Source organism: Paramormyrops kingsleyae, chromosome 18, assembly GCF_048594095.1.
Source record: "Paramormyrops kingsleyae isolate MSU_618 chromosome 18, PKINGS_0.4, whole genome shotgun sequence".
Lineage (NCBI taxonomy): Eukaryota > Metazoa > Chordata > Actinopteri > Osteoglossiformes > Mormyridae > Paramormyrops > Paramormyrops kingsleyae.
In genome coordinates, this window is record NC_132814.1 from 6,454,385 (window position 1) to 6,481,396 (window position 27,012).

Sequence of the window (27,012 nt, forward strand, 5' to 3'; positions counted from 1 at the left end):
GCCAACCACAGAGCACATTTGAAAGATGTTCACTGTAGAAACAGTTCATTAAGCACAAATGTGTCTGTTTTTTCATCAGACAAAGTGCTATACATCCAGAGCAGCATGCAAAGTGCATGTAATCCTATGGCAAAAATCAGGCTTATTCGGATTTAAGTCTGGAAGGGTATAATCTCCTGACCTTTCCTTTCCAGACCATCGGGGTTATTGATTTTAGAGAAAATTCAATCTCTGTTTAGTTCGGTGGCTTAGCTGCTTAAATTGGCTATACCTAGTAAACAGGAAAGCATATGGTTAAATCCCAGCAGTTCCATATTTTGGACTCTATATCCATGATCAGAAGGTCTCCAGTTCAACTCCCATGCCCGTTAGAGTGATTTTACTATTTGGTCACTTTGGATAAAAGCTTCAAGTACATGTGAAAGTTAATGTTTCAATGATTAATGTGGCTCTCGCCGATTTTATACACACTGCGTCGCTGTTCCATAATAAATCACTCATGAGCACTATGCAGCTCACGAGAAATTACGTCTTTGGACACAACTGAAGCACAACCTCCTCCAGTACGTTAAAAACACTCCGCGTGGTCTTGTGTGTAAGAAGGTGACACCGCTGTGAGATTATTTAAGCATCGATATAGTGTTTTCGACGACTTCGCGATCGCTGCAATGACGTTGCGCTTCAACCCGAAGCCAAAGGAAAGGTACGTTTCCGCTTTGCTGGTATTTTGCGGGATGTGGAATGCAGCTTTGTCCGTGACTCGTTACTCTATTCCCGAAGAAATGGAGGAAGGATCAGTTGTAGCAGATTTAGCTGTTGATTTAGGAATAGATGTCAATGATTTGCAACAACGTGGTATAAAATTAGACATAATCCATAGCAAGAAATACTTGGAAATCAACAAAGATAGCGGAGAACTATATATTTTAGAGAGAATTGACAGAGAATACTTATGTCCCGTGAAAACATGGGAATTCTATGTTCCGTGCCTTCTTAAACTAGACGTAATAATCGAAAACCCTTTGCGTATCTTTAATATAGAGTTGGAAATCACAGATATTAATGATAACGCACCACAGTTCCGTAGAGATAAGGTGGAATTGGATATATCAGAATCGGCTACACCAGGAGAAAAATTCTCTCTAACTAATGCAGTGGACCCGGATATCCGACCGAACTCAATTATAACGTATAATTTGAGTGAAAGCAAACACTTCTCAATAGAAATTCAGTCGGGAATCGATGGTGCTAAGTACGCCGACTTGGTTTTGAAAAAGCATCTTGATCGGGAAGAGCGAGCTGTACACAATCTCTTACTCACGGCCGTAGACGGCGGCGTTCCTGTGCGCTCAGGTACCGCCAGCATCATTGTGCGCGTGTTAGATGTTAATGACAACGCCCCTCGGTTTGATCGGGAAACATACACGGTGAACATCACCGAAAATGCCCCTATTGGCACTCTGGTTATCAAGTTAAACGCCACAGATTTAGACGACGATACAAATGCTGAGATAGCATATTCTTATACCCTGTATACGTTTGAAAAGACGCAGGAGATGTTTTCGCTCGACTCCAACACGGGAGAAATAAAGCTAAAGGACGTCATTGACTTTGAAAAAATAAAAAGTTTCGAAATGCATATTCAAGCTAAAGATAAAGCATTAAGCCCCCTTTCAGGACAATGTGAAGTAAAGGTGTTTGTGACAGATTTAAATGACAATTATCCTGAAATAACCATTCAGTCATTTAAAAGCGCTATAAAAGAGAGCGCTGATATAGGAACAGTAATAGCGCTTATTAGTATTAGCGACAGAGATTCGGGTGACAACGGCAAAGTTGACCTTTCAATGAACCAACATTTACCTTTCACACTGAATAAGTCCTCAGAAAGCCATTTCACACTGGCTGTGTCAGAACCTTTGGACCGTGAAAAAGTACCAAAATATGAGATAACTTTTATAGTGACAGACAGAGGTTCACCACCCTTGTCCAATAATGAAACAATCGCATTGGAGCTGCTGGATGTGAATGATAATGCACCAGTCTTCCCACAGTCCTTCTACACCATTCCAGTGATGGAGAACAATGCACCAGGAGCAATGTTGAGCTCAGTTGCAGCTTATGATCCAGACCTTCATGAAAATCAGTATCTCGTGTATTTTATTACGGAGAAGGAAATCGCGAACACCTCTGTGTCGATGCTATTTTCTATTAACCCAGAAAATGGAAATCTGTACGCACTAAAGACTTTTGACTATGAGAGGGAGAAGGAGTTCCTATTCCATGTTGAAGCCAGGGACTCCGGCGTCCCTCCACTCAGCAGTAATGTGACCGTCCACATCGTTATTTTGGACCAGAATGACAACAGCCCAGTCATAGTATCACCATGGCATACACAAGGCTCCATGGCTGAAGAGGTGATCCCGAGATACACAGAGAAAGGGTCCCTGGTTGCCAAAGTGGTCGCCCTTGACATTGACTCACCACAGAATTCAAGAATCACATACCAGTTTCTCCAGATACCTGATGCTACTTTATTCAGCTTGGACCGATTTAATGGAGAGATCCGGACAATGAGGATGTTCAGCTACAAAGACCCCCGACATCTGCGGCTGGTGGTTGTCGCCAAAGACAATGGCAACCCTGCTCTCTCTGCTACTGTTACCATCAAGCTGTCAACTGCAGAACAAGTGGTCAAGGCTATTCCTGAAAGCACACAAGTGCCTTTGGAATATGATGTGTTTTCAGAGGTAAATCTGTATCTGGTGATCGGTTTGGGCTCAGTGTCATTTTTGTTATTGATTACGATTTTGGTGAGCATCATAGTAAAGTGTCAGAAACCGAAGACCACCAAAGCCCATGCTGTTCCTCCTGCATGTAGGAATACCTTCATTCCCCCGAGGAACCCAAACATAACGGACTCAACCTTAATCTCCAACGATGCTTACTGGTACAGCTTGTTTTTGGCGGAAACCAGAAAAGGGAAGGTGGTGATCAGACAGCCAATTCCAAAGGGAGCTGGTTACATTGTTTCCAGTATGCCCCAAAGTACGGGCCAGACGGAGACCAGTGAGTCAACAGCGTCCACCCTACAAGTAAGTTAGGCATTTTCAATATTCATTAATTCATTCATTAATTGGTTAATTAATCAATCAATCAATTCACCCTTTGTTATTCGTCTCTTTACAAATGCACTGTATAGAGATAGAATATTATATATATATTTTTTTTCAATACTTTCTCAAGTTTTTTTCTTCCTAAATACTTTCCATAATGGAGCAGCTGTGAGTATTTCACTACAAATTGCACGTGCAAATCAAAACTTGACGATAAAAAATGCATTAAATTGTACTAGAATTAGTCAAAAGTGAATCAAAAGCTCTTAAGTTTGTTTATTGAATTGTGATCAACTATTTGCTTATATATCTTAATGACTGTTTGTCCGACTCCTTTCATTTTCTAAGAACTAAGATTTTTTAGAATTCCTTTTCATGCCGGTTCTGTACTTTTTTCATTTGAAAACTTTTAACATTTATTACGTAATTAAAAATTTCTGACAGCAGTGATAAACGTAATATCTCTCGTAATTTTCGGACACTTAGCGTCGCTCTAGAACAGTAGATCCTGTGAGGCAGAAATGGTTGTGGAGCAGCCATGATTGTTAGACAGAATGTAAGACATCCATAGAGCACGCTGTCATCTTCGAGATCTTTGCACAATAGCGTCCGGTTCATTCATCTAATAATAGATTGTGCTTTTTTAAAGAATGACTGTGGAGGATTGTACGTTTGCATTCGGAGCTCAAATTACAACGATGATACCCATTTTTGGTTTGCTACTTAGGAAAAGGTATGTTTCGAGTTTTCTGATATTTTGTGTTACATGGAGAGTCGCTCTGTCGGTTACTCGCTACTCTGTACCTGAAGAAATGGAGGAAGAATCTATTGTGACAAATTTAGCCACAGATTTGGCTATAGATGTTCACAGTCTTAATGACAGAGAAGTAAAACTGGATATTATTCATAGCAAAAAATATCTAGACATTAACAAGGACACCGGTGAACTATACATTGTAGAGAAGATAGACCGGGAGTATTTATGCTCGGCAAAATCCGCTTGCTTTCTAAAAATGGATGTAATAATTGAAAATCCATTACGAATATTTAACATTGAATTAGAAATTAAAGATATTAATGACAATGCGCCGAATTTTCGAAGGGAGAAAATACAGCTGGATATTTTAGAATCAGTTTCACCCGGTGAAAGATTCTCCTTAACCAATGCGGTCGACCCAGATGTTGGTACCAACTCGATACGGACGTATTATTTAAGGGAAAATGAGCATTTCGATCTTGAGATACAGACTGGGAGTGATGGCACGAAATACGCAGGCTTGGTTTTAAAAAAATCATTAGATCGAGAAGAGCGAGCTGTACACAATCTCCTACTCACGGCTGTAGACGGCGGCGTTCCTGTGCGCTCAGGTACCGCCAGCATCATTGTTCGCGTGTTGGATGTGAATGACAACGCCCCTCGGTTTGATCGGGAAACATACACGGTGAACATCACCGAAAATGCCCCTATTGGCACTCTGGTTATCAAGTTAAATGCCACAGATTTAGACGACGGTACAAATGCTGAGATAGCGTATGCTTATACCCTGTATACGTTTGAAAAGACGCAGGAAATGTTTTCGCTCGACTCCAACACGGGAGAAATAAACGTAAAGGACGTCATTGACTTTGAAAAAATAAAAAGTTTCGAAATGCATATTCAAGCTAAAGATAAAGCATTAAGCCCCCTTTCAGGACAATGTGAGGTAAAGGTGTTTGTGACAGATTTAAATGACAATTATCCCGAAATAACCATTCAGTCATTTAAAAGCGCTATAAAAGAGAACGCTGCTATAGGAACAGTAATAGCGCTTATTAGTATAAGCGACAGAGATTCGGGTGACAACGGCAAAGTTGACCTTTCAATGAACCAACATTTACCCTTCACACTGAATAAGTCCTCAGAAAGCCATTTCACACTGGCTGTGTCAGAACCTTTGGACCGTGAAAAAGTTCCAGAGTATGAGATAACTTTTATAGTGACAGACAGAGGTTCACCACCCTTGTCCAATAATGAAACGATCACATTGGAGCTGCTGGATGTGAATGACAATGCACCAGTCTTCCCACAGTCCTTCTACACCATTCCAGTGATGGAGAACAATGCACCAGGAGCGATGTTGAGCTCAGTTGCAGCTTATGATCCAGACCTTCATGAAAATCAGTATCTCGTGTATTTTATTACGGAGAAGGAAATCGCGAACACCTCTGTGTCGATGCTATTTTCTATTAACCCAGAAAATGGAAATCTGTACGCACTAAAGACTTTTGACTATGAGAGGGAGAAGGAGTTCCTATTCCATGTTGAAGCCAGGGACTCCGGCGTCCCTCCACTCAGCAGTAATGTGACCGTCCACATCGTTATTTTGGACCAGAATGACAACAGCCCAGTCATAGTATCACCATGGCATACACAAGGCTCCATGGCTGAAGAGGTGATCCCGAGATACACAGAGAAAGGGTCCCTGGTTGCCAAAGTGGTCGCCCTTGACATTGACTCACCACAGAATTCAAGAATCACATACCAGTTTCTCCAGATACCTGATGCTACTTTATTCAGCTTGGACCGATTTAATGGAGAGATCCGGACAATGAGGATGTTCAGCTACAAAGACCCCCGACATCTGCGGCTGGTGGTTGTCGCCAAAGACAATGGCAACCCTGCTCTCTCTGCTACTGTTACCATCAAGCTGTCAACTGCAGAACAAGTGGTCAAGGCTATTCCTGAAAGCACACAAGTGCCTTTGGAATATGATGTGTTTTCAGAGGTAAATCTGTATCTGGTGATCGGTTTGGGCTCAGTGTCATTTTTGTTATTGATTACGATTTTGGTGAGCATCATAGTAAAGTGTCAGAAACCGAAGACCACCAAAGCCCATGCTGTTCCTCCTGCATGTAGGAATACCTTCATTCCCCCGAGGAACCCAAACATAACGGACTCAACCTTAATCTCCAACGATGCTTACTGGTACAGCTTGTTTTTGGCGGAAACCAGAAAAGGGAAGGTGGTGATCAGACAGCCAATTCCAAAGGGAGCTGGTTACATTGTTTCCAGTATGCCCCAAAGTACGGGCCAGACGGAGACCAGTGAGTCAACAGCGTCCACCCTACAAGTAAGTTAGGCATTTTCAATATTCATTAATTCATTCATTAATTGGTTAATTAATCAATCAATCAATTCACCCTTTGTTATTCGTCTCTTTACAAATGCACTGTATAGAGATAGAATATTATATATATATTTTTTTTCAATACTTTCTCAAGTTTTTTTCTTCCTAAATACTTTCCATAATGGAGCAGCTGTGAGTATTTCACTACAAATTGCACGTGCAAATCAAAACTTGACGATAAAAAATGCATTAAATTGTACTAGAATTAGTCAAAAGTGAATCAAAAGCTCTTAAGTTTGTTTATTGAATTGTGATCAACTATTTGCTTATATATCTTAATGACTGTTTGTCCGACTCCTTTCATTTTCTAAGAACTAAGATTTTTTAGAATTCCTTTTCATGCCGGTTCTGTACTTTTTTCATTTGAAAACTTTTAACATTTATTACGTAATTAAAAATTTCTGACAGCAGTGATAATCGTAATATCTCTCGTAATTTTCGGACACTTAGCGTCGCTCTGGAACAGTAGATCCTGTGAGGCAGAAATGGATGTGGAGCAGCCATGATTGTTAGACAGAATGTAAGACATCCATAGAGCACGCTGTCATCTTCGAGATCTTTGCACAATAGCGTCCGGTTCATTTATCTAATAATAGATTGTGCTTTTTTAAAGAATGACTGTGGAGGATTGTACGTTTGCATTCGGAGCTCAAATTACAACGATGATACCCATTTTTGGTTTGCTACTTAGGAAAAGGTATGTTTCGAGTTTTCTGATATTTTGTGTTACAATGAGAGTCGCTCTGTCGGTTACTCGCTACTCTGTACCTGAAGAAATGGAGGAAGGATCTATTGTGACAAATTTAGCCACAGATTTGGCTATAGATGTTCACGGTCTTAATGACAGAGAAGTAAAACTGGATATTATTCATAGCAAAAAATATCTAGACATTAACAAGGACACCGGTGAACTATACATTGTAGAGAAGATAGACCGGGAGTATTTATGCTTGGCAAAATCCGCTTGCTTTCTAAAAATGGATGTAATAATTGAAAATCCATTACGAATATTTAACATTGAATTAGAAATTAAAGATATTAATGACAATGCGCCGAATTTTCGAAGGGAGAAAATACAGCTGGATATTTTAGAATCAGTTTCACCCGGTGAAAGATTCTCCTTAACCAATGCGGTCGACCCAGATGTTGGTACCAACTCGATACGGACGTATTATTTAAGGGAAAATGAGCATTTCGACCTTGAGATACAGACTGGGAGTGATGGCACGAAATACGCAGGCTTGGTTTTAAAAAAATCATTAGATCGAGAAGAGCGAGCTGTACACAATCTCCTACTCACGGCTGTAGACGGCAGCGTTCCTGTGCGCTCAGGTACCGCCAGCATCATTGTTCGCGTGTTGGATGTGAATGACAACGCCCCTCGGTTTGATCTGGAAACATACACGGTGAACATCACCGAAAATGCCCCTATTGGCACTCTGGTTATCAAGTTAAATGCCACAGATTTAGACGACGGTACAAATGCTGAGATAGCGTATGCTTATAACCTGTATACGTTTGAAAAGACGCAGGAAATGTTTTCGCTCGACTCCAACACGGGGGAAATAAACGTAAAGGTCGTCATTGACTTTGAAAAAATAAAAAGTTTCGAAATGCATATTCAAGCTAAAGATAAAGCATTAAGCCCCCTTTCAGGACAATGTGAGGTAAAGGTGTTTGTGACAGATTTAAATGACAATTATCCCGAAATAACCATTCAGTCATTTAAAAGCGCTATAAAAGAGAACGCTGCTATAGGAACAGTAATAGCGCTTATTAGTATTAGCGACAGAGATTCTGGTGACAACGGCAAAGTTGACCTTTCAATGAACCAACATTTACCCTTCACACTGAATAAGTCCTCAGAAAGTCATTTCACACTGGCTGTGTCAGAACCTTTGGACCGTGAAAAAGTTCCAGAGTATGAGATAACTTTTATAGTGACAGACAGAGGTTCACCACCCTTGTCCAATAATGAAACGATCACATTGGAGCTGCTGGATGTGAATGACAATGCACCAGTCTTCCCACAGTCCTTCTACACCATTCCAGTGATGGAGAACAATGCACCAGGAGCGATGTTGAGCTCAGTTGCAGCTTATGATCCAGACCTTCATGAAAATCAGTATCTTGTGTATTTTATTACGGAGAAGGAAATCGCGAACACCTCTGTGTCGATGCTATTTTCTATTAACCCAGAAAATGGAAATCTGTACGCACTAAAGACTTTTGACTATGAGAGGGAGAAGGAGTTCCTATTCCATGTTGAAGCCAGGGACTCCGGCGTCCCTCCACTCAGCAGTAATGTGACCGTCCACATCGTTATTTTGGACCAGAATGACAACAGCCCAGTCATAGTATCACCATGGCATACACAAGGCTCCATGGCTGAAGAGGTGATCCCGAGATACACAGAGAAAGGGTCCCTGGTTGCCAAAGTGGTCGCCCTTGACATTGACTCACCACAGAATTCAAGAATCACATACCAGTTTCTCCAGATACCTGATGCTACTTTATTCAGCTTGGACCGATTTAATGGAGAGATCCGGACAATGAGGATGTTCAGCTACAAAGACCCCCGACATCTGCGGCTGGTGGTTGTTGCCAAAGACAATGGCAACCCTGCTCTCTCTGCTACTATTACCATCAAGCTGTCAACTGCAGAACAAGTGGTCAAGGCTATTCCTGAAAGCACACAAGTGCCTTTGGAATATGATGTGTTTTCAGAGGTAAATCTGTATCTGGTGATCGGTTTGGGCTCAGTGTCATTTTTGTTATTGATTACGATTTTGGTGAGCATCATAGTAAAGTGTCAGAAACCGAAGACCACCAAAGCCCATGTTGTTCCTCCTGCATGTAGGAATACCTTCATTCCCCAGAGGAACCCAAACATAACGGACTCAACCTTAATCTCCAATGATGCTTACTGGTACAGCTTGTTTTTGGCGGAAACCAGAAAAGGGAAGGTGGTGATCAGACAGCCAATTCCAAAGGGAGCTGGTTACAATGTTTCCAGTATGCCCCAAAGTACGGGCCAGACGGAGACCAGTGAGTCAACAGCGTCCACCCTACAGGTTAGGATTTGGAATAATTTTTAAGCTGTTTTATCATTTGTGTACTAATAACATACTGCGTACTAATAATCAATCACGATTTATAACCTTATAGTTTCAAAGAAATTAATTATAGAATTGATTTTGCTACTGCATAGTAATCATTTGGCTTCTTTGCTTGTGAGATTGCATTGTGACTAATCCTTGTTTCAATTAAATTAATTACGGGAATTAATATATTTTGTATGGGGACATAGTCTAATGCAAATCACAATATGTTTTTAACTCTTAACTAATGTATTTCTAGAATTTCATCTGCATAATAAGCAATTATTTTAATACGGAACTAGATTTAACCTGTTCAAATGAATTACTAGAGCTATATTATTGAGGTTGAAGTTCTTATGTATTGTACTAGTCAAAATGAAGTTTTGGAGAATGTTTTATGACATATATTTTTAATGCAAATCAGTGTTTATTTCGTTCACGAAGGCTATGAGGAAACTACGGATGCCGAGAACGGCCGTGCTTGCAATTATTTTTACTGGCGTCATCTTGAGATAACGAGTTAATTTTATTTGAATAATTACAAGGATAAACATATTGTGACGGGGGCCGTCATGTACGGAAGAGGATTAGGGCCACCATGAAAATATTATTTGAATTCTGACTTTAATCTCAGAATTCTGACTTTAATCTCAGAATTCTGACTTTTTTCTCAGAATTCTGACTTTAATGTAAGAATTCTGACTTTTTTTTCTAAACTCAGAATTCTGAGATTAAAGTCAGAATTCTGAGAAAAAAGTCAGAATTCAAATAAAATTTTCATGGTGGCCCTAATCCTCTTCCGTACATTTCACATTTGATGCGAAAGAAAACAAGAATCAAACTTTGTGGAATGACAATAACATTGAAAAACACCATGACTTGACGCACCATGAAATGAATACAAACAAATCATTGGTTTTTCTTTTAATGTGTTTGAAAAGTTCACTGCCATGAACTGAACTAGGAGTAGAAGAAAAGTACAACCCAGTTACTTTTTACTAGTTTCATACTTATTTACATTTATGAGAGAGGACATTTGAGTTTTCTGTATTCAAGTTCTATTCACTAATGCTTTTTCTAGTAGGCCTAATCAGTGCTTGAAGTGGGCCGGAACTCAGCGGAACGCAGTTCCGGAACTTCTGTATTTTCGTCTTTTGGGTTCTTCCACTTTTTTCTGCGTTCCAGTACTTACTGAACCTGATCCGACGCAACGACAGTGGCCCAAGAAAATTTGAGTTCCCGCACTTATTTTTTCCCACTTCAAGCACTGGGCCTAATATAAATGAAGATGCGTCATATGCAAGTCTTATGTATGAGACTTTATTTTGCTTTTATTTATAATTCATTTACTGATAAAGTTCATATAAAGCCATTTTAGAATAAATGTAATGTTGCATATTAAAAATGTTTCTTAACTAGTATAACAATAGTTAAATGTGTGTCCTTTGAGACCACATGTTCAAGCTTAATGCTGTGCTATCATGCCCAGGTCTTAGCAAGGCCTTGTTGGGGCATCAGCCTGGGGCCCTGACCTGCAGGGGCCCCAACATAATATTAATAGGCAATTTTTTGGTATTTAAATACCTTACATTCTTTGCTGCTCTGTAAGTGCCTTAGTTGATTAAAACTCCATAATTGCAAGTGAATGTGTTGTTGGAAAGTTTTTGTTTCTTAATTTGATTATATGTCCGTCTGTCATACCTCCTTATTGGTAACTGGTTTAATTTTTTTTCAGTGAGAACATGACAACTAGGTTGTTTATGGGAGGGTCATTGTAGTAAGTAGATATCATCATTATTGTTTTAAGGCAGCCATTAGGAAACATTGTACAATAATATTATTTGTAATTTGTTATTGCGATTAGAAAATTATTTTGAATGGATTTAACGTATTATATTTTTACAATGTTAATATTTTCAAACGATTTTCCCTTAAAATTAGTGAAGTCTTAGCATGCTGAATGTGAAAATAGCAACTTCTGGCAGGTGCAAATTTATTTTAAAATGATGCAAAGTTCATTATGTTCAGAAACTGTTCTTATTGTTCTGTGAAGAGGTATTCAATAAAGGTTAGCACAGTTTCCATTATTGATTTTATACATACATGCCGGCTCACTAAAGACTCGAGGTATGCAATAGTGTTTCCTGAAAGTCCCATGTATATAAGTGTTAATATACAGAGCGAACTGTGCAGTATTTGCCGTTCCTGCTTTCGTAGTCTTTTGCAATAAGATCCTACAGTTGATTGTTTTCCGAACCCGGTTAACGATGACACGTGATCATTCTGTAAGGTTTTGAAATAATGTGTGATTGATGGCATACTGCTTTAAAAAGAAGATGGTCACTGTTGTCTGGCTTGTCATTATGCTATCTTTTCACCTTTGTCTTTCATCATTTCACTCTCAAAGTATAGGCTTAATGAAAAACATACATACTTTCGGTTTTGTAATCGTTTAACAGCCACTTGCAGTCCATGTGAAATGGCTAATTAAAGATATACGCTTTGATACAGCGTACTTCCTATTTCATAATTTCAGATCCATGAGCTATATTTTTTTCTGTGTTTCAGATTTTAGCCATTCATTTTAAAGGTAAAACTCTCTAGCAATTCACTCTAGTTGACACTGAAACCTTGAAGCTGATATATTTGGCATTTAGTATTTTGTATACTTCAAAATATTTTGTGGAGTTAGGGCCTTTCTGCGCATGTGCAGTTCCACCGTTTTGTGATTATGGTTAGGTTTTAGGGTTAGGGTAAGGGTTAGCGTAAGGGTTATCGATTAGCGCCACGGTAGCCTAACTCGACAAAGTAGCTCATCAGAACACCGGGACCTCTCAATATCTGCTGGTACTGAATAACAAGGGAAGTACCAGCACATGTTCTCCCTTACTTAAAGCACTGGAGTAAAATGATTGATAATCTGTATAATATATGTTTATTTTTAACTCTTACTTAACAGGAGAACCCGATGCCCTAGAAAAAGATAAACTATAAAAGAAAGATAGGGGAACAGGTTCGAAAACGTTCCATCCGATTTGTCCTGCGGTGCCTGACTTTACAGGGAGAAAAGGGCAATGCAGACTTAATTTAAATGGAACTTGAATTTTGTTAATATGCATAAATGAGCTGATGGAGCTTTGCCTTTATATAGCCTAATCAAGATATTTACATGACGTTTATTATAGAGTATCGATTAAAGTGCATTCCAGCTGCTTGCGCACGGTGTCGCTGTTCTTTTAAGAATCTCAATAGGTTGTGATAAACCAAAACCTCCGTGTTTTACCTCAGTAATTACGCCGCTCTCATTTTGCGGGCGGAGGAAGCTTCATGTACTCAAATCTTAACGGTAATTAAAGATCAGAATTTTTATTGCTGGATTATACATCTTAATCGAGGATAATAACATTGTTTACAAGTGCGTATTATTTTTTCTATTCCGTGACTTGTCATACCGATAAAATGGTTTCGCTTTTCATTGTGAAAGCCGGGAAAAGGTACGTTTCAGATTTCCTTATATTATGCGCCACCTTAAATAGAGTATATTCTGTTAGCCATTACTCTGTTCCAGAAGAAATGGAAGAGGGGTCTGTTGTGGCTAGCCTAGCCGAGGATTTGGGATTAGAAGTTAAAAGTCTTAAAGCTCGGAATATGCGACTTGACGTAATAGGCAGTAGGAAATTCATGGAAATCAGTCTGGAGACAGGAGAGCTGTACATCACTGAGAGAATAGACAGGGAGCATCTATGTCCGGCAAGAACATCGTGTTTCCTTAAAATGGATGCGATAATTGACAACCCGATACGAATATTCAATATAGAAGTAGAAATAATGGACATTAATGACAATACCCCAAGTTTTCGAAGAGACACTATGTACTTAGATATTTCCGAATCTGCTTCATCTGGAGAGAGATTTTCACTTAATAATGCCGTAGACCCAGATATAGCTAAGAACTCCATAAAAACATATTACCTTGGTGAAAATGATCATTTCAGCATCGAAATTCAGGCCGGGAGGGACGGTTCAAAATTTGCAGATTTGATTTTAAAGAAGGTTTTAGATAGAGAGGAGCAGGGTGTCCATAATCTGCTTCTCACTGCTGTCGACGGCGGTGTCCCCGAGCGGTCCGGTACCGCCAGCATCATTGTTCGCGTGTTGGATGTGAATGACAACGCCCCTCGGTTTGTACGGGAAACATACACGGTGAACATCACCGAAAATGCCCCTATTGGCACTCTGGTTATCAAGTTAAATGCCACAGATTTAGACGACGGTACAAATGCTGAGATAGCGTACGCTTATACCCTGTATACGTTTGAAAAGACGCAGGAGATGTTTTCGCTCGACTCCAACACGGGAGAAATAAAGCTAAGGGGCGTCATTGACTTTGAAGAGATAAAAAGTTTCGAAATGCACATTCAAGCTAAAGATAAAGCATTAAGCCCCCTTTCAGGACAATGTAAAGTAAAGGTGTTTGTGACAGATTTAAATGACAATTATCCCGAAATAATAATTAAATCATTCAAAAGCGCCATAAAAGAGAGCGCTGCTATAGGAACAGTAATAGCGCTTATTAGTATTAGCGACAGAGATTCGGGTGACAACGGCAAAGTTGACCTTTCAATGAACCAACATTTACCCTTCACACTGAATAAGTCCTCAGAAAGCCATTTCACACTGGCTGTGTCAGAACCTTTGGACCGTGAAAAAGTTCCAGAGTATGAGATAACTTTTATAGTGACAGACAGAGGTTCACCACCCTTGTCCAATAATGAAACGATCACATTGGAGCTGCTGGATGTGAATGACAATGCACCAGTCTTCCCACAGTCCTTCTACACCATTCCAGTGATGGAGAACAATGCACCAGGAGCGATGTTGAGCTCAGTTGCAGCTTATGATCCAGACCTTCATGAAAATCAGTATCTCGTGTATTTTATTACGGAAAAGGAAATCGCGAACACCTCTGTGTCGATGCTATTTTCTATTAACCCAGAAAATGGAAATCTGTACGCACTAAAGACTTTTGACTATGAGAGGGAGAAGGAGTTCCTATTCCATGTTGAAGCCAGGGACTCCGGCGTCCCTCCACTCAGCAGTAATGTGACCGTCCACATCGTTATTTTGGACCAGAATGACAACAGCCCAGTCATAGTATCACCATGGCATACACAAGGCTCCATGGCTGAAGAGGTGATCCCGAGATACACCGAGAAAGGGTCCCTGGTTGCCAAAGTGGTCGCCCTTGACATTGACTCACCACAGAATTCAAGAATCACATACCAGTTTCTCCAGATACCTGATGCTACTTTATTCAGCTTGGACCGATTTAATGGAGAGATCCGGACAATGAGGATGTTCAGCTACAAAGACCCCAGACATCTGCGGCTGGTGGTTGTTGCCAAAGACAATGGCAACCCTGCTCTCTCTGCTACTGTTACCATCAAGCTGTCAACTGCAGAACAAGTGGTCAAGGCTATTCCTGAAAGCACACAAGTGCCTTTGGAATATGATGTGTTTTCAGAGGTAAATCTGTATCTGGTGATTGGTTTGGGCTCAGTGTCATTTTTGTTATTGATTACGATTTTGGTGAGCATCATAGTAAAGTGTCAGAAACCGAAGACCACCAAAGCCCATGCTGTTCCTCCTGCATGTAGGAATACCTTCATTCCCCCGAGGAACCCAAACATAACGGACTCAACCTTAATCTCCAACGATGCTTACTGGTACAGCTTGTTTTTGGCGGAAACCAGAAAAGGGAAGGTGGTGATCAGACAGCCAATTCCAAAGGGAGCTGGTTACATTGTTTCCAGTATGCCCCAAAGTACGGGCCAGACAGAGACCAGTGAGTCAACAGCATCCACCCTACAGGTATGTATGTAACTAATATGCCTTTAACCCTTGGCTTTAACTACAGTAATGTATTAACAGATCTTTGCAATCCTCTGCATTTCACCATGAGTTAAATTGTTTTATTTTGATTATGGGGTAAATTTCAATCAGCTAGTTTTCCCCCACAGTCCAAAGAAATGCTGAGGTGAACTGGAGATGCCAGATTGTCAATGGTATGTGTGTGTGTGTGTGGGGGGGGGGTCTGCAGTAGGTTGGCCTACATGCCTGTAGTTTCCCGGATAGGCTACAGGGCCCCGACCCAGGGTAAGACAAACAGGTACAGAAGATGGATGGATGGGGTCAGAGGTATCGTCAATGGTGGGGGGGGGGCGGGGAGCAACCCTGCCAATATCAGCAGACCCCCCCCCAACGGATAAACAAACAAATAAATAATGGCGTGTCCCTTATATTTAATTATGAACCCGTGCATTACTGACATCAATTTGCTGCGCATGAAACTGTATAAGATACAGTGTTAGTCTTTGTAAAGGGGCTTTGCCCGTTCCATGCACACAAATACACAGGTGCAGGATGATACTTTTGCTTACTTGTTTGGCACTCAAACTCTTGGTATGTCTATAGACATAATATATTTTATTGTTGGTGGCATATTTCAGCTGGACAACAGGAATATGGGTTTTGAGATTGAGGAAGTGCGTATATTTTAAGGTTTCAACTTACAATTTTCTGGGGAGCAGGAGGGCAGGGTCACTAGTTAAAGGACCAGAGCCCAAGTGGCTACTGGGTAATGTAATTTGGAGGGCCTGCTCGGTAGTAATGGGATTTCCCATATGACATTTTGACGGGGGGCGGAGTTTGAATTTGTATTAAGGTATGTATTATTAAGTGGACTATTCTTTGTGAATTTATTATGATTGACATTTATAAAATGTAATTGGTCAATTTTAGAATATATTTATGGGGGTATAGATGATGTTTTGAACAGTTGTGTAGTATCTGTATCATTGGCATGTCATTGGTAATCATATGGTTTGATCCGGCAGGATATAAGGAAGCTACACCAGGTTACCAGGGAGAGACAGGAATCAGAGGCAGAGGCAGAGGCAGAGGCAAGGGTAGGGTAGGGTAGGGTAGGGTGCTGGTTCAGCCCTGATGAAGGACTTAATCCCAGTAATTGAGTGTGGGAGAATTTTGTGATAGTTAAGTTTCTCTGGTTTTTCTGAATTTTTTTCTTTTTTTTTTCCTTAATTACATTTGGTTGTTTGGGGCCCGGTGGCACTTGGAAGGGACAATAAAGTATGTGCATCCGATCCTGTCTTTGGAGGCCTCAAGTTTGTTCATTGGCCCATGGGCCGGTACCCAACAGTCTTATTTAAAATTATACAACCTTTAAAATTATTTCAGAGTCTGTCTTACATCACATCATTTCATTGCATCTGTGCCCACTGCGATGTCGTGATATATATCACATGTTCCAACGCCACTGGATGGGGTAAATTTCAAGGTACCTTATCTTCACACTGTAATATAATCTGGTCACTGTCACCAGCTGCATTACGCTATTTAATGTAATTTAATTATTATTCGCCTCAGGTTCTATTACATTCCCTTACATGGGATTATGCATCTGTATTATTCTATCTGATATTGTCATGAGCAAGAACAACTTCAACAATATTAATCAATGTAATTATTCCAGTTAGCATCATAGCCGCCAGTCACTCATTGATTTATTAATTTGAAATGATTACCTCCATTTAGTACTGAAAAAGTGCACATACCTTAACACACTCATGGCAATAAAACTGCACGGTTCCTTGTTTACACTTATCTTATATCCATTGATGATTTGGTAATGAATTAATTTAATTTGTAATTGGTATGCCAGGTTTAAATTTTCAGTGCTCTTGGATTGGTGCTTTAGCCCTGAAAATTGGCAGAAATCTCGTTGTTTAGATGACTCTATAAAAGTAGAAAAGGATATACAAATCAGATAATTAACAATGATCATACCAGGATATACAAATCAAAAACAGATAATTAACAATGATCATGCCACTACTCAAAAGCAAAACAAAATGCGCCTTTGTGCTGGAGTAATACGTGGAATAGCATTAGTGATTGTAGTACGCAGATAGGCACTGCACTTTTACAGTACGATAAAAACTATTCTTTTCCATTGGTACTACATTATTTTTATCTAGTGTCATTGTTCCATGGTAAAATGCTACATCTCTGCCATTCTATGCATACAGTAGCAGATGATTGAAGACGAAAGATGCTCTATTCCATTTCCATAGGGACACCGTTCCCAATATTGACGCAATAGCTCAACACAGTGATAAGTTGTGATGATGGCAGAGTCTTATCTGTTCTGACTAAGAGTGTCATGGCCTATAGGCATGTTGTGCTTTGCTTTCTGTTACTCATGAAAAAACAGTGTGCATATAGTCAGGGGCGTTAGCTAGAAAGTCTGGGCCCCATGGCAAAATGCCACCTTGGGCTCGTCAGGGTGGGGGGGGGGTGGTTCTTCCCTGTACATTTTTCCAATCAGGAGCCTGTTAGAAGTGCTGAGCCCCCTGAATATGCCAGGCTATCCATGTCCCTCCGACTCCCCTGCATATATAATTTTTGCATTTAGTGGTTCACTATATGCATACAGCTATTCATTTAATGTTTAATCCTGACTGTTGTTTGCACTTATGCGCCAAGCGGCAGTTCAGAATACCCACCCTTTTTGGAGCCCTTGGAAGGGGTGTTGGAGAGCGCTCCTCCTGGGGACTCTCTTGTTCTGCTGGGGGACTTTAATACCCACGTGGGCAATGACAGTGAGACCTGGAGTGGCGTGATTGGGAGGAACGCCCCCCCCCCCCCCGATCTGAACCCAAGCGGTGCTTTGTTGTTGAACTTCTGTGCTCGTCACGGATTGTCCATAATGAACACCATGTTCAGGCATAAGGGTGTCTATATGTGCACTTGGCACCAGGACGCCCTAGGCCGCAGTTTGATGATCGACTTTGTAGTCGTGTATTCGGACTTGCGGCCGCATGTCTTGGACACTTGGGTGAAGAGAGGGGCGGAGCTGTCAACTGATCACTACCTGGTGGTGGGTTGGCTCCGCTGGTGGGGGAGGAAGCCGGTCAGACCTGGCAGGCACAAGTATATAGTGAGGGTCTGCTGGGAACGTCTGGCAGAATCCCCAGTAAGAGGAAGTTTCAACTCCTACCTCTGGCAGAGCTTCTCCCATGTTCCGGGGGAGGCGGGGGACATTGAGTCCGAATGGGCCATGTTCCGTGCCTCCATTGTGGAGGCGGCTGACCGGAACTGTGGCCGTAAGGTGGTCGGTGCCTGTCACGGCGGCAATCCCCAAACCCGCTGGTGGACACCGGTGGTGAGGGATGCCGTCAAGCTGAAGAAGGCCTTTTTAGCCTGTGGGAATCCAGAGGCAGCTGACAGGTACCGGTGGGCCAAGCAGGATGCAGCTTCGGCGGTCGCTGAGGCATGCTGGCCTGGGAACGCCTCGGGATTCCCCCAGAGGAGCTGGAGGGAAATCTGGGTTTCCCTGCTGAGACAGCTGCCCCCAACCCGACCTCGGATTAAGTGGGAGATGATGGATGGATGGATGGATGGTGATGTTGTTGACTTCAGTTGCAGCTTATGATTCAGACCTTCATGAAAACCAGTATCTAGTCTATTTTATTACGGAGATGGGTATTGTGAATATGTCTGTGGTTATCTATGTATATATCTATGTATGGTATTTTTTATTGACTAAAAAAATGGAAATCTGTACGCACTAAAGACTTTTGACTGTGAGAGGGAGAAGGAGTTCCTATTCCATGTTGAAGCCAGGGACTCCGGCGTCCCTCCACTCAGCAGTAATGTGACCGTCCACATCGTTATTTTGGACCAGAATGACAACAGCCCAGTCATAGTATCACCATGGCATACACAAGGCTCCATGGCTGAAGAGGTGATCCCGAGATACACAGAGAAAGGGTCCCTGGTTGCCAAAGTGGTCGCCCTTGACATTGACTCACCACAGAATTCAAGAATCACATACCAGTTTCTCCAGATACCTGATGCTACTTTATTCAGCTTGGACCGATTTAATGGAGAGATCCGGACAATGAGGATGTTCAGCTACAAAGACCCCCGACATCTGCGGCTGGTGGTTGTTGCCAAAGACAATGGCAACCCTGCTCTCTCTGCTACTGTTACCATCAAGCTGTCAACTGCAGAACAAGTGGTCAAGGCTATTCCTGAAAGCACACAAGTGCCTTTGGAATATGATGTGTTTTCAGAGGTAAATCTGTATCTGGTGATCGGTTTGGGCTCAGTGTCATTTTTGTTGCCATTTTTGGTGACCATCATGGTGCAGTCGGAGCCTACCGTGTTCCTCCTTTTTGGAAAAGTGTAATTTCTCAGAGGAACCCAGCCACAGTGACCTTAGTCTCCCATGATGCCTACTGGTATGGTTTGTTTCTGGTAGAGCAGGAAAGGGAAGTTTGAGATCAGGCAGCCAGTGATGAAGGGAGCTGGATATAATGTTTCCAGTCTGCCCAGAAGCACAGACTAGATGGAGACCAGTGGGTCAGCAGCATCCACCCTTCAGGTAAGTATACTTGTGTTGTGCTTTTAACCCTTGAGTTAAAGTGGGTTCACATAATGTTAGTTGTTTTTACTTGAGTATGGAATACATTTCATTGTACTTTACCTTCATATTGAATTCATACTGGAATTTGGATTCATTTTTAATGTACAATTTTAATATTGTATTTATAAGCAGCAGCAAGTCCATTCAACTCCTAAAAGATAACAATCTTATTCACAAGTGCATATTTAAATTTTCAAGTGTTTTCTGTATTCCACATGTTATGCTTCCTTGTAGCTCTGCAATCTTCTCATTGATTAAACACTTTCAGTGGTTGTCAAGCTCACAAACAGCCTTTTGTCAAATAGTTTTTAGATTTAGATACTATTTCTGCTCCTAAATATTCACCTTCTGTGTTGAGAGCAATATCATAAACTGAGAGAAAAAAAGAGTTTCTCTTTGTGGACATAGTGAAGTTAAATGCTTTTATTGCATAACTGTTTCAATTGACCCAAGCAACGCTGATACGGGGATTTTTGTTTTCTATATTTAGGTGCCTCTTTTTGGAATAAATTAATGTCTATACTGAATGTAGAGACTGTATGATTTTGCATGGTATTACAACATGACTATACAGAGTTAGTCGTGCAATAAAAAGATTGACAGCCATACTTACAATACAATGACCTATGTTTTCTAACTGCTATGTGTTCAGGTAGCCTTTTTGAAAGCAATGAAGTTCAACTTGTACTTATTTACAATTAGTATCTTTGCTGAAAATGAGAAATCAGTGTTAAACTGTTAAACAAATATTCAAATATACAGTTATTTGTTTTTTGTTAATTCTTTATTAATTTGGAGATTCGATGTAGAAATATTTCATAGGTTTTCATAAGTTTTAATGTTAGGTGCAATTAATCATTATTAATCACTGATAACTATGTCATTGATTAGTTATATTTTGTTTTAATCGATTCACAGCCCTAGTTTTTAAATATGTAACTGCTGAATGAGTCACAAATGCACTTTGAATATCAACGTGTAACGCTGCTCACCGCACGGGAATCTGTGATCCTGGACTCCTTTAGGTCTGTGCTGTTTTCGCTCCATGGGAAACTGTCCAGTCAGCATAGGTAATACTAGGCACATATGCTCATTTTACACCCACCTCAACCCCAATTGATTGGAAAGGGGCCTAGATTCATACTCATACACCCATTCTTTCCTCTGTCTCCCTCTTGTTAGTTAAACGTTACATGATACAGACAAACAGAGCTTCCAAGCAGTCTTTGGGGTGACTCAGTCAGGCTCACCTAGACTGATCAAACACGTTGTTCATGGATATTGCTTAATTGGCCAAAATATAGCAAAAACTATGCAACATCGCAGTCTGGGAATAACAATCTAATTTAAAAGTAAAAGAAGCCTAAATGAAATAAGAGCTGCCCTAAATTAAAGAGAGAACATTGCTGAAGTCTTATGAAAAAACCCGTACAGTCATCAGATCAAACATGTATAGGGTAGGATGCCCTGTGCTCATTTCCCACAGCAGAGCTGGGTTAGGAAGGCCCTGGGTTAATCTCACAGAACAAAACTGGGATAGGAAGGCCCTGGGTTAATCTCACAGAACAGAGCTGGCATAGGAAGGTCCTGGGTTAATCTCACAGAACAGAGCTGGGTTAGGAAGGCCCTGGGTTAATCTCACAGAACAGAACTGGGATAGGAAGGCCCTGGGTTAATCTCACAGAACAGAGCTGGCATAGGAAGGCCCTGGGTAAATCTCACAGAACAGAGCTGGGTTAGGAAGGCCCTGGGTTAATCTCACAGAACAGAATTGGGATAGGAAGGCCCTGGGTTAATCTCACAGAACAGAGCTGGCATAGGAAGGTCCTGGGTTAATCTCACAGAACAGAGCTGGGGTTGGAAGGCCCTGGGTTAATCTCACAGAACAGAACTGGGATAGGAAGACCCTGGGTTAATCTCACAGAACAGAGCTGGCATAGGAAGGTCATGGGTTAATCTCACAGAACAGAGCTGGGGTTGGAAGGCCCTGGGTTAATCTCACAGAACAGAGCTGGGGTAGGAAGGCCCTGGGTAAATCTCACAGAACAGAGCTGGGGTAGGAAGGCCCTGGGTTAATGTCATAGAACAGAGCTGGGGTTGGAAGGCCCTGAGTTAATATCACAGAACAGAGCTGGGGTAGGAAGGCCCTGGGTAAATCTCACAGAACAGAGCTGGGGTAGGAAGGCCCTGAGTTAATCTCACAGAACAGAGCTGGGGTAGGAAGGCCCTGAGTTAATCTCACAGAACAGAGCTGGGGTTGGAAGGCCCTGGGTTAATCTCACAGAACAGAACTGGGATAGGAAGGCCCTGGGTTAATCTCACAGAACAGAGCTGGCATAGGAAGGTCCTGGGTTAATCTCACAGAACAGAGCTGGGGTTGGAAGGCCCTGGGTTAATCTCACAGAACAGAGCTGGGGTAGGAAGGCCCTGGGTAAATCTCACAGAACAGAGCTGGGGTAGGAAGGCCCTGGGTTAATGTCATAGAACAGAGCTGGGGTTGGAAGGCCCTGAGTTAATATCACAGAACAGAGCTGGGGTAGGAAGGCCCTGGGTAAATCTCACAGAACAGAGCTGGGGTAGGAAGGCCCTGGGTTAATCTCACAGAACAGAGCTGGGGTAGGAAGGCCCTGAGTTAATCTCACAGAACAGAGCTGGGGTAGGAAGGCCCTCGGTTAATCTCACAGAACAGAGCTGGGGTTGGAAGGCCCTGAGTTAATCTCACAGAACAGAGCTGGGGTTGGAAGGCCCTGAGTTAATCTCACAGAACAGAGCTGGGGTAGGAAGGCCCTGGGTTAATCTCACAGAACAGAGCTGGGATAGGTAGGTCCTGGGTTAATTTCACAGAACAGTGCTGGGGTAGGAAGGCCCTGGGATAATCTCACAGAACAGATCTTAAGGTTATGAGGCCTCTCATTCTGCACCGTACAGCTAACAACCTCACCATGTGATCTAGTGAATATAACAAAATACTCAAACATAGAGTCATATACTGAAAGTGTCTCCTCTCAGAGACTCTGTTTATGGATGCAGACTGAGCCTTTTTCTTTCGCTTTCAATCTGTCTTTATGTCTGTATGTCTTATCTGTCTGTCTGTCTCTCTCTCTCTCTCTCTCTCACACACACACACACACACACACTGTGTAAGAGTTACAGACCTGGACTGGGGGTGTTCACTCTCTCTGCATAAAAGCTACAGACCCTGCAGGAAACTGAACTGTATTCGTAAATAAGAACTACAACCCCAGACTGGGCCTGATCTCTCTCTCTCTGTCTGTATACGAAATGCCCAGACTGGGCAGCTCTGAGTGCATGATGAATGACCTGCATTACCTGAACCCTCCTGCAGCCAGTGGGCTCTTAGTTGTTGTGCCTAATTGCTGAGGCAGAGCACAGTGCCTTGGTTCTGCTGCATATTCTTACCCAGGTAGTTTCCTGAGGCCTCACGCCACTGCCAATCTCATTGTTTCTTAAGCTTCACAACTCAGACAAACCTCTTACAGCATCATGCGTACAGGTGAAGCAGGTTTTACACATTTTAAGACACATTTGGGTGATGTTATAAATTAATCAACTAACTGAAGCAGAATCGACAGTCTGAGACAGAAACTGGCTCGTGCATCTTCCCGCTGACATGGATACACCCCTTATGCAGACAGGGGAATAGTCTATTTTTAGCAGCAAATCTGTAACAGGATCAGGTGAGTATGCTATTAGTTGAATGTCTACTGCCATCTGGTTGGGCTACACAGGTCTCTGACCAACCACAGCGGTTATGATGGTTGTGTTTTTAGTCATGTTATCTCGATTTGCATTTTATCTTTGAGCCACAGACAACGATACTGATAAAACAACAGATCTGTGCTAAAGTTCTATATCGTAGTAACTGATTCTGGAAAATTTATATTTATTTAAACACCAATATATTAGAGATCTGATCTCTCTTTATTTTACAATACAATCTTTATTTATTACAACATTTAGAATATATTCTAGCAGAATATAATAGTTCTGTCTTTTATACAGATCATGACCTGGCTGTTTTTCTTTATCTTGTTTTAATAGAAATAAAAAAAAAAAGCAATGACAAAATAACGGATTAAATTAATTTTGTCATGTGCGGCCTATGAAGTGTATCTCTTCAAGATAATGAAAAAAAAACTCTGAAAGCTGACCTGCATGTATAACCAGCACTGTAATCATTGTCTCTTTCTCACTCTCTTAGTATTCAGAATGAAAGGAACTCCATTTTGCTGTTGCAGGTACGCAGACTGTCAGGTGTAGGAATGTTATAAATGATGTAGCCAGAGCAAATATTGTTTTTATCATTTATTGTTTGCCGCCCTTTTGTCTTGTTTTTTTTCTTAATATAGGGGGGTGTTCATTACAATGTTCATCTGCCCCACACACTCTCCATCTCCCCAGTCCACAACTGAATTTTCTTAATCATCTTCTGCTTAAAATTTACACCTTTTCCTATGGAAGCAGAAACTACCACCCTGAGAGAATCCCGGTCCCGGCCACTCCTGAGGACCCCAATGTTCAAACATACCAGCAAATTATTCTACATTATTTGATATTTAAACTGAGGGGGCACCCGCCCCCCTTCACAGATGTAGGCCAAGGTCACCCCAAGGTGACTGCCAAGGGAAGCCACAGCTGATTTATAAGAGCAATTAGTGATCTGGCAGAAGCCCAGGTCAGAGTGGGATAGCTCGCCCTGGGGAGCGGATGACAGTGTGCGACCTCCACTCTTCCATCAGTTTGTTCCCTGTGTGCTTGTACCCCAGAGCAACCTGATTAGAGAAAGACTATAGCTGGATTGCTGCCTGATCTCAGCTGGACCCCTGCCTTCCACCACAAAGCACGTTATTGTGACAGCGATTTCCACTGATCACCTTTCTACATGAGCTGTGGTCTTCAGCACTCTGCATGGAAATATGCTGGTTGTATGCTTTGGCTGTATGTTTTATTTGTCTGTTCTTTTGCTCATGTCCGAAGGCCGGGTTCTGTGGCGTGTTTACAGTCCGCTTATTTTTGAGCAGATATTTAAGCAGATTAACACAGATCATATAGATACATTTCCACAGGATGACTTGGATTTTAGACGTTTTTTTCTGAATGTACACAGTGTAATATTTGCCAGAGTTATATGGATAGTGTCAATGCCCTTGCTTGTCTGTTCTCAGGAATCCAGCAGTGACCTGCCGTGATGTCATCCATTCTTCTCTTGGAGTGTTGCCAGGACGACGTGAAAAGCCGGAAAGTTCCTGCTACGTTCTCATCCATGGACACAGTCACCTGACCTCACAAATGCAGCCACCCATTAAACATTCTTTTCCACGAGCATGAATATGCATGCATACAAGAACAGAGTGGATTTCTATATGTCACAATTAATGGAAATAACTTTTAAGGAAAATCAGTTGTCTTGTTTTTTTAATAAAGCGGGGTGTTAATTACAATGTTCATCTGCCCCTCACCCTTTCCATCTCCCCAATCCACAACTGAATTTTCTTGATCATCTTCACACCTGAGGCCACTGCAGGTGTGTCTGGACAAACAGAGACAGGAAAGGAAAGCATTTCGTCATGCTGCATGTGCAGCTGTGCATTTCGGGCCATTTAAGAAGCATGTTCTGACCAGCCAACTTTGGTGACAAGGAAAAGACAAAAAACACATACCCGTAATTCATGAACACATATGCACACAATCTCATATGCACAAAATAACATTTGTAGAAATAGGTAATAAGGAGGAACGTAGCCACACAGTACAATAAGGGTTTGAGCCCCTCACCCCTCAGCAGACACATAGCTCGGTAGTAAAATAACAAAGTTGACCCCACCTCAGAATTTGTCAAACCCCCGCCCCCCAAATTAATTTCAGCCTGTGTTACAGTCACATTACAGCAAAAACAGTGTGAAATATAACATTCTAATAGCAGGTTTAATGGTTGTGTCATTTTGGGGAATAAGCACATTGCACAAAGATGTATTATTTTTTTTTACATTGTTACCTTTATATAAACCAAAAAAGTTCATTTTATAATTCCTAATGTTGTTTTGTGTTCAATCTATTGATAAGTCCTTTATGTATAGTATTATAGTGGTGATGCAATATATAGTGACTATAACTATTATGAAAAAGAAATTGTTTTGTGAACAGTATAGCACCACATCTGTTGTGAAATGACTGTGTTTTTTCAGTGATTTGTAGTCTTGGTGAGTAGCTTTTTTTCTGTGCCATTCTGAAGAACTGAAGGAACATAAATAGAGCATATGTACTGCATTAAATCATTCCAGAGAAACTGACGCATTTAAAGCACACCTTTAGAGACAAATCCAGGTGCTGCAGCATACTCACACAGTGTGGGTGTTCATATGTACCAGTGATTATACAGATCCTGTCTCCCCTCCCCCTGCTTCACTGGCAAACCCCTGCTTCACTGGGCTTATTGTAACTTCCCAGAAAGTGCTATATCTCATCCAAACATCACTCATTTTCATGGAAATGTTTTAATGGCTTTTAGACCACTGCTTTATGTCAGCTATGGTGAGCAGTTTTTAGCTACAGCTATGCAGAAAAACAAGAAAACAGAAGGTGAACAAAGAAAAGATCAGACTGATCTTGGTCTTCTCTGAGAGCTACTTACGATAGATATGAGCTCTAATGCTCAATGCTTACATACTGCTCATATAATAAGCTTTTTATTTGTGTTTTGTATGAAACTCTGACATTTCAGCATCAGAGGCCCAAAGTCCAGCTTTATAAAATACACGCCTCCCACGTGGATTATGACTTAAACCAGCTCAACTGCAGGTTGGAGAGCAAGCCTGGTTTTTTCATGCACTTACCGTTTTGAGTCTTCTCTGTTTTGTAAATAGTCCTCCATTAATACTGTTGCTCCTGCTGGCTATTTGTGTATAAGGCAGTGTGAATAAAGGTTTAAAACTGTAACTTATGTGAGTCGTCTAGGGCTGGGGTGGCGGGTGTAATTTGAGAGGGGGGGGGGGGGTGATTTGTGATGCATTCTGATCCCAGCTGCTACTTGTGACCAAGTTTCTCTCCTGCTCACTGTAGCACTCATGCTCACGTGCTGCACATGCTCTCGCATGGAG

At 41.4% G+C, this 27,012-nt stretch overlaps 2 protein-coding genes and 1 long non-coding RNA gene across 6 annotated transcripts in view; 2 read left to right on the top strand and 1 right to left on the bottom strand.

The window, feature by feature from the left end:
• The first annotated feature begins 510 nt into the window (after nucleotides 1-510).
• Nucleotides 511-3,176, top strand: LOC140579424 (protocadherin alpha-C2-like). Its single transcript, XM_072701998.1, has one exon. It carries the CDS (start codon nucleotides 669-671, stop codon nucleotides 3,102-3,104), a length of 2,436 nt encoding a protein of 811 aa, XP_072558099.1. The 5' UTR covers nucleotides 511-668; the 3' UTR covers nucleotides 3,105-3,176.
• Nucleotides 3,177-3,626: 450 nt separating this feature from the next.
• LOC111834691 (protocadherin alpha-C2-like) lies at nucleotides 3,627-25,360 on the top strand. Of its 4 annotated transcripts, none has more exons than XM_072701994.1 (3): nucleotides 3,627-6,226; nucleotides 24,117-24,153; nucleotides 25,081-25,360. In XM_072701994.1, exons 1-2 carry the CDS (start codon nucleotides 3,767-3,769, stop codon nucleotides 24,126-24,128), a joined length of 2,472 nt encoding a protein of 823 aa, XP_072558095.1. In that variant the 5' UTR covers nucleotides 3,627-3,766; the 3' UTR covers nucleotides 24,129-24,153; nucleotides 25,081-25,360. The 4 variants fall into 4 exon arrangements, with proteins under 4 accessions (XP_072558095.1, XP_072558096.1, XP_072558097.1 ...); XM_072701995.1 differs by lacking the exon at nucleotides 3,627-6,226 and adding an exon at nucleotides 6,766-9,357; XM_072701996.1 differs by lacking the exon at nucleotides 3,627-6,226 and adding an exon at nucleotides 11,436-15,255.
• The window catches only part of LOC111834668 (uncharacterized), a 55,607-nt gene continuing 53,916 nt past the window's right edge, over nucleotides 25,322-27,012 (bottom strand). The window contains exon 5 of the long non-coding RNA XR_002836055.2: nucleotides 25,322-25,445. This is a non-coding gene — a long non-coding RNA (uncharacterized lncRNA). The remainder of the gene's footprint in view (nucleotides 25,446-27,012) is intronic.

Bases quoted from the DNA above. Each gene is read 5' to 3' on its own strand.
- LOC140579424 (XM_072701998.1), top strand. From the start codon at position 669: ATGACGTTGCGCTTCAACCCGAAGCCAAAGGAAAGGTACGTTTCCGCT.
- LOC111834691 (XM_072701993.1), top strand. From the start codon at position 12,844: ATGGTTTCGCTTTTCATTGTGAAAGCCGGGAAAAGGTACGTTTCAGAT. The intron at 15,256-16,280 runs GTATGTATGTAA...TTGATCCGGCAG, and splicing joins CAACAGCATCCACCCTACAG to GATATAAGGAAGCTACACCA.